The sequence below is a fragment of the Macaca mulatta genome, chromosome 6 (assembly GCF_049350105.2).
Source record: "Macaca mulatta isolate MMU2019108-1 chromosome 6, T2T-MMU8v2.0, whole genome shotgun sequence".
In the NCBI taxonomy this organism is placed as follows: Eukaryota; Metazoa; Chordata; class Mammalia; order Primates; family Cercopithecidae; genus Macaca; species Macaca mulatta.
In genome coordinates, this window is record NC_133411.1 from 75,011,701 (window position 1) to 75,028,704 (window position 17,004).

Genomic DNA, 17,004 nt, shown 5'->3' on the forward strand with positions numbered 1-17,004 from the left:
TACGTTGGGAGGCCAAGGCAGGCAGATCACAAGGTCAGGAGATCGAGACCATCCTGGCTAACACAGTGAAACCCCATCTCTACTAAAAAATATAAAAAATTAGCTGGGCATGGTGGCGGGTGCCTGTAGTCGCAGCTACTCGGGAGACTTGAGGCAGGAGAATGGCATGAACCTGGGAGGCAGAGCTTGCAGTGAGCTGAGATCACACCACTGCACTCCAGCCTGGGCGACAGAGCGAGACTTCATCTCCAAAAAAAAAAAAAGAATATCCAGCAGCAGGAACCCAAAGCAGAAGCAGCTCCTAATATGTATAATAGTCCTGGAAAAGTATGTCTCTGCATGCTGAGGAGTTGCTGAGAGTATTCAAATTATCCCAGAGGCAATTTAAAAGGTTTTACTTATTTTAATTAACTGTTCTAGCAACAATACTAGTAGCTGGTAACAATATTCCTCTTTATAGGGTTTGTGAATGAAAAATAGTCAAACTCTGTAAAATATTTGAAGGAATTTATTCTGAGCTCAATATGAACGACCAAGGCCTGAGGCATCATCCCAAGAGGTCCTGAGAACATGTGCCCAAGATGGTTGGGTTACACTTGGTATTATACATTTTCAGGAAACATAAGACACCTGTCAATACATGTAAATTATGCATTGGTTTGGTGTGGAAAGTTGGGATAGCTGGGTGGGTGGTGCTTACAGATCATAGGTGGATTCAAAGATTTTCTGATATTGGCAGTTGGTTGAAAGAGTTATTATCTAAGACCTGGAATCAGTAGAAAGGAGTGTCCGGGTTAAGATAAGTGATTGTGGAAACCAGGGTTCTTATTATGTAGAACAGATGGTAAATGTCTCTTGTCAGGCCTTAAAAGGTGTCAGACTCTTAATCTCTCCTGGATCAGGAAAAGTTCTGGAAAGGGAAGAGAGTCTCTACAGAGTGTAGATTTTCTCCACAAGAGACAGATTTGCAGAGCCATTTAAAAATCTATCAAAAAATATATTTTGGGGTAAAGTACTTTAATTTCTTTCAGGGCCTGCTATCTGTCATGTGATGCTATACTAGAGTCACATTGGAATTTGGTCTCTTACTACAAAGAGCCTGCTTTGTCAGTCTTAAGATCTCTGTTTTAATGTCAGCTGGTCAGTTGTGCTGAATTCCAGAGGGAAGGAGGGTATCATGAGGCATGTCCGACCCTCTCTTCTTATCATGGCCTGAACTAGTTTTTCAGGTTTGCTTTGGAATGCCATTGGCTGAGAGGGGGGATTCATTCACTCAGATGGGGGACTTAGAATTTTGTATTTGGTTTATATGTTTTTATGATTTTTCTCCATTCACCCTTTCGTTATTCCTCTGAGAGTGGTTGGAGTCTATTAGGGCTGGCCTTGGAATAAGTGGGCTAGGTATCTACTGGCATTTGATAGTTTCAGGTCTGCTAGGAGGTCCACCCCCTCTGACCGCAAAGGGGATTTGCATCTTAAACACATCTGCCACATGTCAAACATTCCAGTACTAGAAATTCATCTGCCAGATCTTAGAGATGCCTTTGGTACCTCACTGAAATGTATGTACCTTTGGTTAGGACAGGTTGTCACCCAAACTAAATCTAGCACAGCAGAAGACGATTCATTAATGGGATGCTTCTGGTGAACTGGCAAGAAACAAGGCTAGCAGAAAGTTGAGCAGGTATTGAGAACCATTTTACCATATGAATGCATTAATAAATGTATGAAAAGAATAATGAACTTATTTTACCGCTTCCTAATTTTGCCTTTCTTGGTTAGGGACAGTAGAGGGCATCCAGAGATGAAATGAAAGATGAGAGTGACCAACAGAGGGAGAGAATATTGTCAAAAAGTAGTTAGGACTACAAAGCAGGGGAACTTGATGGTAGCTTCTGGGTGGAGCTGGGCCTGCTAGACTTCTGAGATAGTTTGTCTTACAGTAGATATATTTGTTGGAGAACTTTCTCCTTAGTTCAGCTAAAACTGGGCTCTTTTCACACGGCCAGGAAAGATTAGGCTCGTGGACTTACAGAAGGGTGGGGAAAATGGAATTTACGGGGTGAAAAGGAAAAATAACTCTCAGCAAAGTGAAAGAGAGAGTCCTGCGAGGAGGTTTCCCACCTCACAGATAGAATTCCAGGTCACCACACAGGAACAGAAGAGGCCAGGCTCCTCCCCTTTGCAAAGGGTGCAAACTTCCCGAGGCTCTACCTCATCCTCCCGGGGTGCAGGTGGGCATTACTCCGAAAGAATCAGCTGAAAAAGGGAGGGCTTCATCCAGGACCTGCAGTCTGGTATTTCAGCCTTCAGGCTCTTTTAGGCTTGAAAGTGGGATTTTGTCAGGGACCCTTGGCTGTCTCCTGTCTCAATCATATTGAATTGTATGTATTGGATTAGGGTATTTCTAAAATTGGAATTCCTAATTTTGACACAAGATATGAAGTGAACTTCTGTATAATTGAATGGGCATAGGTCGATTGTGTGTGTGTGTGTGTGTGTGTGTGTGTGTGTGTGTGTGTGTGTGTATTTTTTAAAAAGACTTACATTCAGGCCTGTTATATATCAGAAAATACTGCCTTGACTGCCTGTTTAGAAAAGTAGTTTGAGTAAAATGAGATTATTTCTAGCAGGCAAGGAAAGGGAATCAGCTTGGTTTTCAACTTACTTGAATTACATTTGTGAGATTTTCAGCAAAGTAAAGGCAATATTTCCTGAAAGAGAGGGAAAGAGTTTAATTCAAACAAAATAAAGGACATGTAAACCATATTTGAATGTTTTAAAATAAATTTAGGTTTCTTAGCACTTACTGTCCTCCCACTCCCACAGATATTGAAGCAAGAATTCAAAATATCTATTGTCAAAGCCACATGGAAGTCCAGTGTCATTTTGAATGTTAGAAACCCAAAAACAAAATGAAGAAAAAAATCGAGTGTCACATCTGAATTAGCATTTAAAGTGGCATGTTTATATAAAAAGAAAACAGTGTAATCTATCCTGAGAGTAAAGAGAGGATTTCAGACTGTGGAAGAATGTCAATTGCATTTATATATTCATCGAATAGCCGGTTTGGTATTTGGTACGTATTTGCAGCTTTCCTTATCACACATGCATTTGTCTTCTGTGAAGTGGGTAGGGAAGAGATTTGGGAGATAGAAACAATGTAGGATTGATCTTCTTACCTTTGAAAATTATACGAAGACCTTAGTTTTGTCCCAGGGGAGAGGATTAGGTTACCTGTGGGAGGTTTGTCAAAAATCTGTGTGCATTGCCAAACACCCTCGGGAATGCAAATCAGAGTCTCGTGTGTATTGAGGGCAGGGTGAGGTAGAGGCTTGAGTACTTTTAACCAGTTTTCAAGGTAAATCTAAAATGCCACTCCCAGTTGAGAATTAATGTTCTTAGCGTTTTGGTGGGTGTGCATAGCTTTTGGATAGCCAAAGGCAGGAGCAGAAGTTCCCTATTTCATATTTACTGGAATAACTTTTTAGCAACTCAGAATCAAGTAGGATTGGGGGAAAGTTTTTTAGTGAGCAGTGCTTTTCAGCAACGCTTATTTAGAGGCATCCATTGAGAGAGGCGGGTATCTGTGCTGTCTCACTAAAAGCCACCTTCTCACATCTGTTAATCAATAGGTAATCACTGAGTAGCATTTCGGAGCATGGACTCAGAAGTCACACTGCCTAGGTTTGAATCCTGTCTCTGCCATTTAGCCGACTGTGTGACCTTAACCTCTATGTGCCTTAGTTTCCTAAAGTAGAATGATAATGTCATTGTGTCCTCAAATTATTTAGAGGATTAAATTAGTATTTGTAAAGTGTTTATAACAGTACCTGGCATACAATAAGTACTGTATGTTTTCTTAAATAAATAAATAAAATATATTGGGAATTATGCCCTTCTTTCTCTCTCCCCATATCATTTATTTTTTTCCTGTTGAATTAGGCAAAAGACCACAAAGTAGGCTGGGGAAATCCCCTTAAAGCTAACTCATTGGAGTAGCATTTTCTCAGGGGCTGTTCTGTTTCCATGAAGAGGTGTGAAAGGGGCAGTTGACCCCATGTCCTTGGATAGCTCTTTCACTTGTACCCTGTGTTGGTCAACCCTAAGGACACAAGCTCTCTGCACAGATGTGGGGACAGATCCCACAGGTGTTCCAGCTCAGTATCATTAGGCTTTGAGGGAACTCACTCCCTGTCCTCAGTGGCCCCTCTATCAGATTTAAGCCATCTCTTCTCAGCAGGGTAATCAGGGCACTCCTTGAAATTGTGTTTTGGGACTGACAGGTGTTGAGAGAATAATATGGTATATTATAGCAGTCTATATGGAAAATTTTAATCATAGAATTTCAGAGCTGGAAGAAGCCTTAAGAGAAGTCTGACTGAAAATATCTTTATTTAGTAAACAAGGAACTAATGACTCAGAAGATTTGAGACTTGCTTGTGCTCAGGGAGTATATATGTTGATTGCAAACCATGACCAGAATTTAGGGTTCCTAACTCCCAGGGACTGGCAAGCAGCCTTTCCTTTTTGAGGTCAACATGCTTGGGTTAGAAAAACAGATATCAGCAAGGGAGTGGGTACTGATATGGTTTGGCTGTGTCCCCACCCAAATCTCACCTTGAATGGTAAAAATCCCCACGTGTCAAGGGTAGTGCCAGGTGGAGATAATTGAATGATGGAGATAGCTTCCCCCACACTGTTCTCATGGTGGTGAATAAGTCTCACAAGATCAAATGGTTTTATAAATGGGAGTTCCTCTGCACAAACTCTCTTGCCTGCCACCATGTAAGACATGACTTGCTCCTCCTTCACCTTCTGCCATGATTGTTGGGACTCTCCAGCCTTGTGGACCTATGAGTCTATTGAACCTCTTTCCTCTATAAATTACTCAGTCTCGGGTGTGTCTTTTTAGCAGCATGAGAGCAGACTAATGCAGGTATGTTTTGTTTTATAAAGAAATGCGAGCATCAACACCCACAGTATGGACCCAGTAAAGGGTAGACCTCATAGAGTTTGCTTGACTTCACCATGTTTGTCATAGTTTCTTTGAACATTTTGGAAAGTAAAGCCTCAAACTTGCCTTAAGAGTGTCCCCTTAACACTGTTGCTGAAGGGGAAACCTGCAGCCACACACCCGGCACTACCAGGATGCTGAGTTTATCTCAGACTGTAAAGAGAATAGTGACAGCCACACTGGTGTGGTGTAATGGTCCCAGCTGCAGTAACTGGCAGTCCCCAAATATATTCATTATCCAATTAGCCATGTGAGCAGAGCAGCTGAATTCTGTATTGTTCTCTCTTTACCCCTGTTGTGTGGTAGCAAGTTGGGCCCTGGTAGCTCTAACAGGGAACTGTGGAAAGGTAGGACTTCTCTTGTGTCCTGGTGTTTCTTGGAATCTGTGCCATCTCCTCTGCCATTTTGACTCTTAAGATTTAAATTCTTCTTTTACTCCTTGTGGCAGTAGACTATCAGACCTGAGTAACTAGAGGGAAAAACCACACCAAAAGGTTTTCAGGGTTTCTTTCTCTACTTTTCTGAGTTAGGGACCTCACCCTCTGAGGATTTTGGTGGTCCATTTATTTTCATCTGAATACACATGTGTTTTCTTTTCTTTCTCTCTCTCCTGTTTATTTTTTTATTTTTTTTTTTTTTGGAGACAGTCTCACTCTGTCACCAGGCTGGAGTGCAGTGGTGCAATCTTGGCTCACTGCAACCTCCGCCTCCCTTCAAGCGATTCTCCTGCCTCAGCCTCCCAAGTAGCTGGGACTACAGGTGCACGCCACCATGACCAGCTAATTTTTGTATTTTTAGTAGAGACAGGGTTTCACCATGTTGGCCAGGATGGTCTCGATCTCTTGACCTCGTGATCTGCCCACCTCGGCCTCCTAAAGTGTTAGGATTACAGGCGTGAGCCACTGCACCAGGCCCATGTTTTCTTTTAATAGGTTGTTTTATGACATCGCCTCTTTTGGGATGATGTTGAGGGCTTTCCCATGCTTAAGTACGGGAACATGAGACAAACCCATGGAAATACCAGTAACTGCACACTTCCTCCCAGTGACCGTGTGAGCTCTGCTTCATCCCACACATCACTCACTTAACTTTTGACCAGCACCATAAGGAAATTCTCTGCAGATAGTTCTGTGAACACATTTGCATGAGAGGAAAAAGTTTTACTGATTACAATCTATGTGTTTGATTTGCATGTGGAAATGGGTGGCAGGAATCTGACCTAGCATAGACAGACACATTTAAAACTTTTTTTAGATTGCAAATTCTAATAATAAATTCAGGCCGGGTGCAGTGGCTCATTCCTATAATGCCAGCACTTGTAGAGGCCAAGACAGGGGGATTGCTTGAAGTCTGGAGTTGGAAACCAGCCTGGGCAAAATAACGAGACCCTGTCTCTACAAAAAAAGACAAAACAAAACAAAAAAACCCAAAACAAACAACAACAGCAACTACAAAAAAAAAAAAACAAAAAAAGTTAGCTAGGCATGTATCTATAGTGCTAGCTACTAGGGAGGCTGATGCGGGAGGATTGCTTGAACCCAGGAGTTTGAGGTGCTATGATCATGCGCCTGCACTTCAGCCTAGGTAACAGAGTGGGACCCTGTCTCTAAAAAATAAATAAATGAATGAATTTAAACATGTATATTGTAGAAATATAAAGTAATCTTTCAAGAAATATTTACATATTTTGTAGATGTTTATGTGAAGATGTTCTTTGTCAGAAAATACTAATTTAGCTTATGCTTTGCGCTTTTTATTGTGCAGAAAAAACGATTTTTAACTTTTGGTGTGTCATAGAGATCAATGGGATTAACCTTTTGGTAACATTAGCATCGAGTGCCTAACTCTTCCCAAACCCTGATTTTCCAGTGCAGTCTTTTATTGTTTTGGGGGGTGATGGTATATGCTTCTACTTAGAGGGGTCAGCTTTGAGGCAGAGATTATCTTCTAGATTTATTTTGTTTTTAGGAAATTGAGGAGGGCATTTGATTTGAGAAATTGGTACTGTGTGCCTTCCATGTGCGGCTGCTGTGGAACAAGTGGTAATGTTAATTGCAGGGAGAGCAGGACCTTCCCACTGTACTAGCAGCAGGACAAAGTAAGGGAGAGTTCTGCTCCTTTCTCAGCTCCTGTTGACCTCTCTCCCTAGGCAATAAACATTCAAGTTTGCTTTGTGTGGGGCACATGAGTGGGTTTACCAGGGGTTTTGTATTTCAGCACATAAATCGTAGTGTTTAGTACCTTAACAAATCAAGAATCAATTATCTGCAAGAATAAGCAGAAGGTTTTTTTATGTCTAGAATAAATTAGCTTAAATGCTAAAACCAGTCCTTGTGGATTAAAGAAGCACTGGAAGCAATGAGGTATATTTTTAAAATGCACTTGACATCATACACTGGAATGAAATTAATAGATCACTACACAGGTTTCATGTCTTAGAGAAATAGTGGTGGCTTTTTAAGGTGGATTTCTAAGGCACTACCAATATGTATGTAGAGGTAGTTGAATTTGATAAAATCATGGGGAGAAATGCCATCAAACACCTGGTTAAAAGCATATTATTTGATTATTATCTTTGAGAATTCAGGCCACTTAGCTTTATTCTCTTTTTTCTTTCTTTCTTTCTTTTTTTTTTTTTTTTGCTGAAAGATGTTGGTCAGACATACCTTTAAGATGATGGTGGTGACTGTCTTGGGAGTCTCTTAAAAGGAGAATTAAAGCAGAGACACTTTAAATTGGTTTTCATAAGGGTCTAAGTCTTTCCCTCCCAACACACACCACATCTACTATTTAATATCATCTAGGCTGTATTATGTTCATGTACCCAAGAATTGTGAATTCTGTTTGTGTTAACCCACAGAGGAATTTAAAACCACAAAACAAAACCTCTAAAACTGCTTCCTTTCATGGATTCCCAAGTAGCATGAACCAATTTCAGCTGTCCCTACATGGTATGGTAGTGAGATTTTCCCCAATAGCTAGCATTGCATTTCTCTCTTTAAAAAGCATTATTGAGACATAATTGGCTTATAATAAACTGTACATAATTTAAAGTGCACAGTTTCATAAATTGATATGTGTATACACTCGTGAAACCACCAGCACAGTCAAGATAATAAAATACCCATCTCCCCCAGAAGTTTTCTCCTGCCCCTTTGTCATTGCTCCCTCACCCCCACATCCCCAACCAGACAGCTACTAATGCTTTCCATCCCTAGAAACTAGTTTGCATTTTTTTTAATTTTACATAACTAGAGTGATATTGTATGCACCCTTGTTTTAGGCCTGGCTTCTCACTCAGCGTAATTATTTTGAGATTCATCCATGTCATAGCATATGTCGATCATTTATTAGGATTTTTTTGCTAAGTAATATCCTATTGAATGACTATGTCAGTTTCGTTAGTCTCTTGCCGCTGGACATTTGGCTTATTTATAGCTTTTGGCCATTATAAATAAACCTTATATATGTGATCTTTAAATGTTTTCTCCCAGCCTGTGGCTTGTGTTTTTATTCTCTTTATAGCATCTATTGAAGAGCAAAAGCTTTATTCGTTCTTTAAATGCTTTTGGTGTTGGATCTAAGCCATCTTTGCCTAATCCAAGGTCACAAAGGTTTTTCCTATGTTTTCTTCCAAAAGTTTTATAGTTTTAGATTGTACATTAGGTCTATGATTAATGTGTTGATTTTTATACATGGGGGGGAGATATGGATTGAAGTTGATTTCTGCATACACGTCTCTAATTGTTCCCGCACCATTTATTGAACAGGCTGTTTTTTCTCCACTGAAATGCTTTGAACTTTTGTCAAAAATGAGTTGTCTGTGTATTTGTGTTTCCATTTGCAGACTTTATATTTCATTGATTTGTCTTCATATCAATCTACTGTCTTGATTATTGTAGCTTTATAATAAGTCTTGATCTCAGAAGCATTAGTATTCCAACTTTGTTCATCTTTTTTCAAAGTTGTTTTGGCTCTTCTAGTTGTTTTAATTGTAGAATCAGTTTGTCAGCTTCTACAAAAAAAAGCCTGTTGATATTTTTATTGAAATCATATTGAATCCATAGATCAACCTGAGGAGCTTTGAAAAGTTGACCAGTATTTATACTGAAATTCTAGTCTTAGAGATGGATTAAAGAGGACAGTGTGTAAGCTGATACAGTGTAGAAAGATGGGATGGAATGGCCCCCAGGTGTGTTGATGGAGGAGAAGGACCAGGCTGGGGAATTTGAGTTGAGGAATGAGTGATCATAAATTAGCAAGTACTTTGTCCAAAAAGCCTCTCAGAGAAGTGCAAGGGATGTAGTTGGGTGGGTGGTTCAGGGAGTAGCTCAAGTAATGATTTGAAGCTGAAGTCAGAAGAACTAGCCACATTTCTTCTAGAAAGAACTATAATGGAGAGCTCACGCTTAGCATAGAGAGGAGGTAGAAGAGGAAGAGTGTGACCAGAGGAGGTTCCGTGGCTGGGAAGAGGACCAAAGGTCCAAAATGTTGTGATGCAGGGGACACTGAGGGTGACATCATGCTTTAATGATTGCTACAATGCCTGAGTCTGATACAACAATGAAGGTCAGTTATACACTTGAACTGATTGCTTGTCTAGGACAGTGGGTCTCAACTGGGGGTGATTTTACCCCCAAAGATGACATTTGACAATATCTAGAGACCTTTTTGGTTGTCACAACTATTTGGGGACCAGGGTTTCTCCCACTATCTTCTAGTGGAGAGAGGTCAGGGATACTTCTAAACACCTACAGTGAACAAGACAACCCCAAAGAATTATCTGCCCAAAATGTCAGTAGTGCTGAGGATGAGAAACTCTGGTCTGGAGAGTGAGAATCAGAAAAGAAGGCGGAGGCCCGGCGAGGTGGCTCACACCTGTAATCCCAGCACTTTGGGAGGCAGAGGCGGGTGGATCACTTGAGGTCAGGAGTTGGAAACCAGCCTGTCTCACCTAAAAATACAGAAATTAGCTGGGCATGGGGTGGCGCACACTTGTAATCCCAGCGATTCAGGAGGCTGATGCGGGAGAATCACTTGAACCCGGGAGGCAGAGGTAGCAGTGAGCTGAGATCGTGCCACTGCATTCCAGCCTGGGCTTCAGAGTGAGACTCCATCTCGAAAAAAAGAAAAAAAGAAAAAAAAAGGAAGATGGAATGAGAGCTGATTGGTTGCTCTGAGATTTCATGTTTTCTTCTGAGGAGAAATATTTGTTCTCTTGTATAGTGACTGGGATGTTTCCCTGGATGATAGGAAATTAGTCTGTGGGACTCTTCTTTGGGAATATTTTCAGAAGATTTCTAAAAAGGTTATCAAATAAAGCTAGTTTAACAAAAGAATAGCTTGACTAAAAGTAATTGGAGGAAAATTTTAGCATTTGAACTAGTATACTTAAGAAAATTATTCTCTTTGGATGTGACGTTGTCCATAGATGAGTTTGTCAATGAGTGTACTTTTCGATACAAGTAATAGAAAATGTAACTCAAAGTGATTGGAGGAAAAAAATTGCTAGCTGTGTAACTAAACAGTGGAGGCTGCACGCGGACGCTGGTCCCGAGGCTCAGTGCTGTCTCAGGGACACAGGTCCTCCTGCACTGGGGGGCTGGTCCCGAGGCTCACTGCTGTCTCAGGGACACGGGTCCTTCTGCACTGGCTGCAGGCTTCCTTCCTGACTTATCCCTCAGTGTCTGCCCACAGTTTCCAGAGTTAATGGAAGAAGAAGAAGAAATTTTCGTCTCCTACCATAATGGGTTTTTCTTCAATTGGACCATTTTAAATTATGTGTTTAATCCTGAACATGGGAGTGTTTCTAGCATTGCCATCATTAGCTTAGACCTGCGCTGTCCAGTGCAGTAGCCGCTAGCCACATGTGGCTCTCAAGCTCTTACAATGCGGATAGTCAAAACTGAGATCCAGAAAAAGAATGCGAAATATCTCATTAGTAATTCTTATGTTAATAGCATGCTGAAATGATAGTATTTGTGGATATATTGGGTTAAATGTTATTAAAATTATGTTAACCTGTTAATGTGACTACTAGAAAATTTTAAATTGTATAAGTGGCTCTGAATTGTATTTCTGGTGTAGAACAGTAGCTTAGCGCATTCAGGAGTCCTTGGAAATGGAGTGTAGTCAGTTCCACCCAAACTACATGGCTGATACACAGAGGGGAGAGAGAGAGATGGAATGGATATTAAGCAAGTAGCCCCAACTGAACACAATTGGTGAGACTCGCATAGGCAAAAAATGTTTGTTCATTTACTACTGTTGATGAATGTATAGAAATACTACTGTACTACCATTTATAAAAGTTAATAACATAGTTTTGAAAATTATGAAATTACTATTGTGATCATGGTAACTAGTGAAACAGCACAAAGATATACAAAGAGAAAGTAAATAATCCCTATCCCTTCCAATCCCTGTATTTATCCACAACCTTAGGTAGTCATTGTTAGACTGGTGTGTATTCTTCCATTCTTCACTTCATGTGAATACAGGTGCAGGTACATTTGCATACATTGATTCGTTGCAGTTGTTGCTACTACGTGTCTTAAACAAGAATGTTAAACACTCACTCCTCAATTTTCTTTTGTCACCTTATCAGTCTGCCAAGTCAGTAGACACAAATTTATCAGATTTATTTTAATAATTATATTATGTTCTACATTATAGATATGCCACATTTTATTTAACCGTTTTCCTATTAACTGACATTCTTGTTGTTTTCAGTACTCCCTTTCTCCCCTCCCCACAACAAACAATGCTGCAATAAACATTTTTGTACCTATATCCTTACGTACTGGTCCTTTTTTTCCTATAGGATAGATTCCCAGAAGTGGAATTGCTTGGTCAAACGGTAGGTGTATTTCTAATTTTAATAGCTATCACTTTACCCAAAAGAATAGCAAATCACCTTCACACATAAGAATGCCCATTTCCTACATTCTCAGCACTGGATGTCACTGCCCTTAATTCTTTCCAACCTTATTACGCCTGGTCATTACTTTAAATTGCATTTCCTTCACTATCACTGATGTTGAGTATATTTTCATATGTTTACTGTTCATTTACATTTCTCTTTTCTTCATTTCATGCTCATTTTCACTGCCCATTTTTCCATTTAGTAGTGTTTTTCAGTTTCTACAAACTCTTACATGAAAGTATTAATCTGTTGTTGTATGCATGCAAATGTCTTTGCAGTTTTTATCTGTTTATGATGTCTTTTGCCAAATGAAATTGTTAATTATTGTTTAATCAAATATGTCTTTTTCTTTATTGCTTCTGAATCATTTGTTTTGCTCAGAGTGGTATTGTCCATCCCAAGGTCATGCAGATATTCTCTTAAATTTTCTCACCATTTTAAAAAAACATTCAATCTTCAACTTAAAATTTTGTACACGAGATGAGGTAGGATTCTCTTTCTTTTTTTTTCCCTAGATGGATGACCAGTTACTTAAGTCCTAGTTAACACAAGAAACTTTATTTTTCATGGGATTGAATTGTTGTCCTTGTCACATATAAAGATGCCATATATATTTGGAACTGTTTCTGGACTCTCTATTCTGCTCCTATCTGTCTGTTTCTGTGCCAACACCATTCTGTTTTGAATACACTGGCTTTTCTAGTGACTTATAATTTCTGGTAAGTTCTCCTTCACTCTCCTTTCATACTTTCATGACTTTTTTTAGTCAGTTATTTTTCCACATTGTTCTGGTTCAACTAAAAATTTTAAATTGAAGGAATTTTATCCTAAATGCTTTTAAAATGAAAGGTAATACAACACTACTCAATAAATAGAACCAAATATTTAATATTTCTCAGTGTGGGGATCTCTTTACCTGATGCCACTAATTGGAAGAATATTTACTGAGAAACTAAAGATTACTTCTGTCAGTTTTAATTCTTTAAATGTGATTTACTTTATCTCTGTGATGATTGCACAGTTATGCCAAGATGCAAATACTGGGATACAGCCATAACTTTTTAATTATCCAATAATTAAATTATTGCATTAAAGCTTAAGGGGTTCAAGTTTTCAATGAATGTAAGTTTCTAGTTTTGTATGTCTGTTTATGTACCAAATTATGAAGTATACCCATATCTGGACTGGTTGAGAGATTTGCAAATATGATGTGAACAAAGAACTATAACTGAAGTGTACAATAAACCATGTACTTTGGAATCTTTTGTGATTTAATGCTTTTTAAGCTTAATGTTGAATATTACATGGACTTCAGAAATTTTCACACTTGAAACTATGGACGAAGTTTCCTAGTATTTGATAGCTTTTGACCATTCTTTTAAATTTACACTGTATTAATATAATATTAACTTAATTGTTTTTACTGACATTCTTAATTTCTTTTTGGAATTCATTAGCTGGTATAATACTAAAGTAATAAATACCTTGTGTTTTTCTAAAGGCATCTGAAATATTGGAGCTAAATACTAAAACTGGGATTAAAAATAATGGTAATTTTAGCTTACAAATGAAGACAAACAAATGTGAGGTCTCTATTTTACTTATGGAAGTAGAAGGACATCCCCATGTAGGTTCTACCTATGTTTACTTGATGAAGTAGAAAAAATTATTAGTTTATTCTGTAGCCAAAAATAAAATGGTGAAATGATTGGTATATATTAATGAATGGTATATATATATAACGAGTGGTATATATTAATTACATACTTAGATGAAATAAAATTGTTTTAAAAATTGAGATTTTGTTCATGATCAGCCTGGCCAACATGGTGAAACCCCGTCTCTATTAAAAACATAAAAATTAGCCAGGCATGGTGACACGTGCCTGTAATCCCAGCTACTTGGGAGGCTGAGATAGGAGAGTTGCTTAAATCTGGGAGGTGGAGGTTGCAGTGAGCCGAGATCATGTCACTGCACTCCAGCCTGGGCGACAGAGCAAGACGCTGTCTCAAAAAGAAAAAAAAAATGGAGATTCCTTCTAATTTTAATAGTAGTATAATTCACAGAAATAGATTGATGTAGCACTTTCTTGGATGTATATGAATATTAAAGATGATAATTAGAAAAGAAGGGGAAATTAAGTTATTTGCATTAAGGACAAAAAAGGACAGTCAACATAGAGTTAAACTGAAATCTTCCATATGAATTTATCATCTTTACTAAATCAAAACAATTTTTCCATCTCATTCAAAAGAAGGTAATAAACAGGCTGGGCATGGTGGCTCACACCTATAATCCCAGAACTTTGGGAGGCCAAGGTGGGCAGATCACTTAAGGTCGGGAATTCGTGACCAGCCTGCCCAACATGTTGAACCCTGTCTCTACTAAAAATACAAAAAACTAGCTAGGCATGGTGGCACATGCCTGTAATCTCAGCTACTTGGGAGGCTGAGGCAGGAGAATTGCTTGAACCCAGGAAGCGGAGGTTGCAGTGCACCGAGATCAAGCCCCTGCACTCCAGCCTGGGCAACAGAGCAAGACTCCATCACAGAAAAAAAAAAAAAAAAAAAAAAAGGTGATAACAGTTACCTTCTCTAGTAGTCATATAAAAAACTAATAGTCACTTTATTTACCCTGATTTTGGTCTCTGATATTATTCTCCAGTAAAGGTCTTCAGGACTGTTTTTGGAACATAACCGGATGTCATGATTGAAATAGGCAGAATTTTGTTGGAACATTTTCTTTTTTTGGAACTCTTTCTCTCTCTCTCTCTCTCTCTCTTTCTCTCTCTCTGTTTCTCTCTCTCTCTGTCTCTCTCTTTGTTTCTCTCTCTCTCTCTCTCTCTCTCTCTAACAAGGGTGCTTTCAAGGATGTGTGGAGGTTCAGCAGATGAACCAAATTGAGGTAACTTCTGCTGGCCAGTAGTGAAAATTTAAGTAGCAAAGAGGAAATGGTAATTATAAGCCATTTTAACAAGTTGAAAAAAGCCAAGAGTCAATCATGATATATTCAGAGGTGACAAATGATACAAACTATTGCTAAATAAAAGTCATATTGTGCTTCCAGTGTTTTCAAATAAGCTGCATTTTGAGCAACTCAAATTGTGTTTCCCACACTCATTTTAATCATTATCAAAATTGACAGTTGATAAATATAAAAAAAGAGTATATTTTAAATATAACTCTGTGTATCTGTGTAAATTCCACATTGTTAATTTTAAAGTAAAATTGTTTTAAAATAAAAGTAGAACCAGATTTAAAAACAGTAAAAATCACTATATAACAGGTATCATAAGATTAACACCTGTTTCTTTTATAATACTTGCATTTAAGTGTTATAAATGTGTTTCTCTTATAATACCTACATTGAAACATTGAATGTTTCTTTTCTTTTCTTTTCTTTTCTTTTTTTTTTATTTTTTTGAGATGGAGTTTCGCTCTTGTTGCCCAGGCTGGAGTGCAATGGCGTGATCTTGGCTCACCGCAACCTCCGCCTTCCGCGTTCAAGCAATTCTCCTGCCTCAGCCTCCCAAGTAGCTGGGATTACAGGCATGCACCGCCACACCCGGCTAGTTTTTGTGTTTTTAGTGGAGACGGGGTTTCTCTGTATTGGTCAGGCTGGCCTCGAACTCCCTACCTGAGGTGATCCGCCCGCCTCAGCCTCCCAAAGTGCTGGGATTACAGGCGTGAAAATCTTTCTTTTATAATACTTATATTTAACCCTTGAATTTGTTCCAGGGCTGCTTAATTTCTAATGACTCTGGAAGATAGAGTTATTTACATTAGAATAGAGAACTTTTCTGTTTTTGTGAAACAAGTGAACATAAACAACCAGAAAGCCTGGGGGTTGGAGTGAGGATTGGAGTGCGCAGACAGTGCTGTGACTGTGGAGTTTATTATTACCAAAGCCAGAAAAATCACAGCAGCTGCAGTGGACCAAGATGCCCAAAAAGCTACTTATGATTAGAGGGTACAAAGTGATAAGCTGGGATGCACTAGAATAATAAAATAATGTTCACATGACTTAAAGAATAAGGTGGGGTGGCAGGGGGGTTGCCCTAAAACTGCAGCATTGGGTTAAAAAAATATCGTGTATGTTGATTTAAATGAATCAACTAAGGTTAGGTTAGAGCCCTTAAGTCTGACATAAGGATACTAAGCAAATGAGTATTCTGTGCTGACTAGAAAACAATAATATACCTCCAAAAATTTTCGGGTCTCATGTTCAAAGCAGCACTCCGTAAAGGCCGGGGATGTCACTCCTGGACCTAATGAGGTGAGGTAAACTGCAGCCCACCTTCGTCAGAGGCATTCTTAATTTATATCAAACTGAAATAAAACCCTTCTGTGACATTGTAAAAGATGAAAAAATAGTACAACTAAAAATTAAAAGTGCGGCCGGGAACGGTGGCTCACACCTGAAATCCCAGCACTTTGGAAGGCTGAGTTGGGCAAATCACTTGAGCTCAGGAATTCAAGACCAGCCTGGCCAACATGGTGAAACCTCATCTCTACTAAAAAATACAAAAAATTAGCTGGGATGGTGGTGCACGCCTGTAATCCCAGCTACTCAGGAGGCTGAGGTGGGAGGATGGCTTGAGTCTGGGAGGCAAAGGTTGCAGTGATCCTAGATCATTCCACTGCACTTCAGCCTGAGTGACAGAGTGAGACCCTATCTCAAAAGAAAACAACGAATCAAAATTAATGTTTTGCATACATTAATTATCAATTTAAGACTTGTAAAGTTTGTGTACAAATGGCCAAGATAAAATGTAACTTCATGTAACATTCTAATTAAATAATAATATCTTCTCGTGAAAATGTTGCCTTTATTCAATACTACCTTCAAGTATTTGGTACCATCTTAAATTGTCTTAGAATGAAATGCCACCAGTCTTTCATCTTTATTTTGCCTTAGTCCACTGGTAGAGTATGTTAAGCCTCCTACACGCAAGAGGTAGCAAACTACTGACACAGCAGATTCAGTGCCTGTGCGGAACTTCCATATTGCTGAAATTTTAAACGGCTCTGTCAGTGGGAAAGTGTAGCATCCCAAGAGAGGA

General features: G+C 39.0%; 1 protein-coding gene across 14 annotated transcripts in view; it reads left to right on the forward strand.

The window, feature by feature from the left end:
- MAST4 (microtubule associated serine/threonine kinase family member 4) overlaps positions 1-17,004 on the forward strand; it is a 578,446-nt gene that overhangs the window by 306,767 nt on the left and 254,675 nt on the right. For 7 of the 14 annotated variants that reach the window (XM_078004799.1, XM_078004800.1, XM_078004816.1 and 4 more), the window contains one exon: positions 11,841-11,876. The exons of the other annotated variants lie outside the window; for them this stretch is intronic. In XM_078004799.1, the coding sequence (XP_077860925.1) occupies positions 11,841-11,876 (36 nt within the window). The remainder of the gene's footprint in view (positions 1-11,840; positions 11,877-17,004) is intronic. 14 annotated transcript variants of the gene reach the window in all.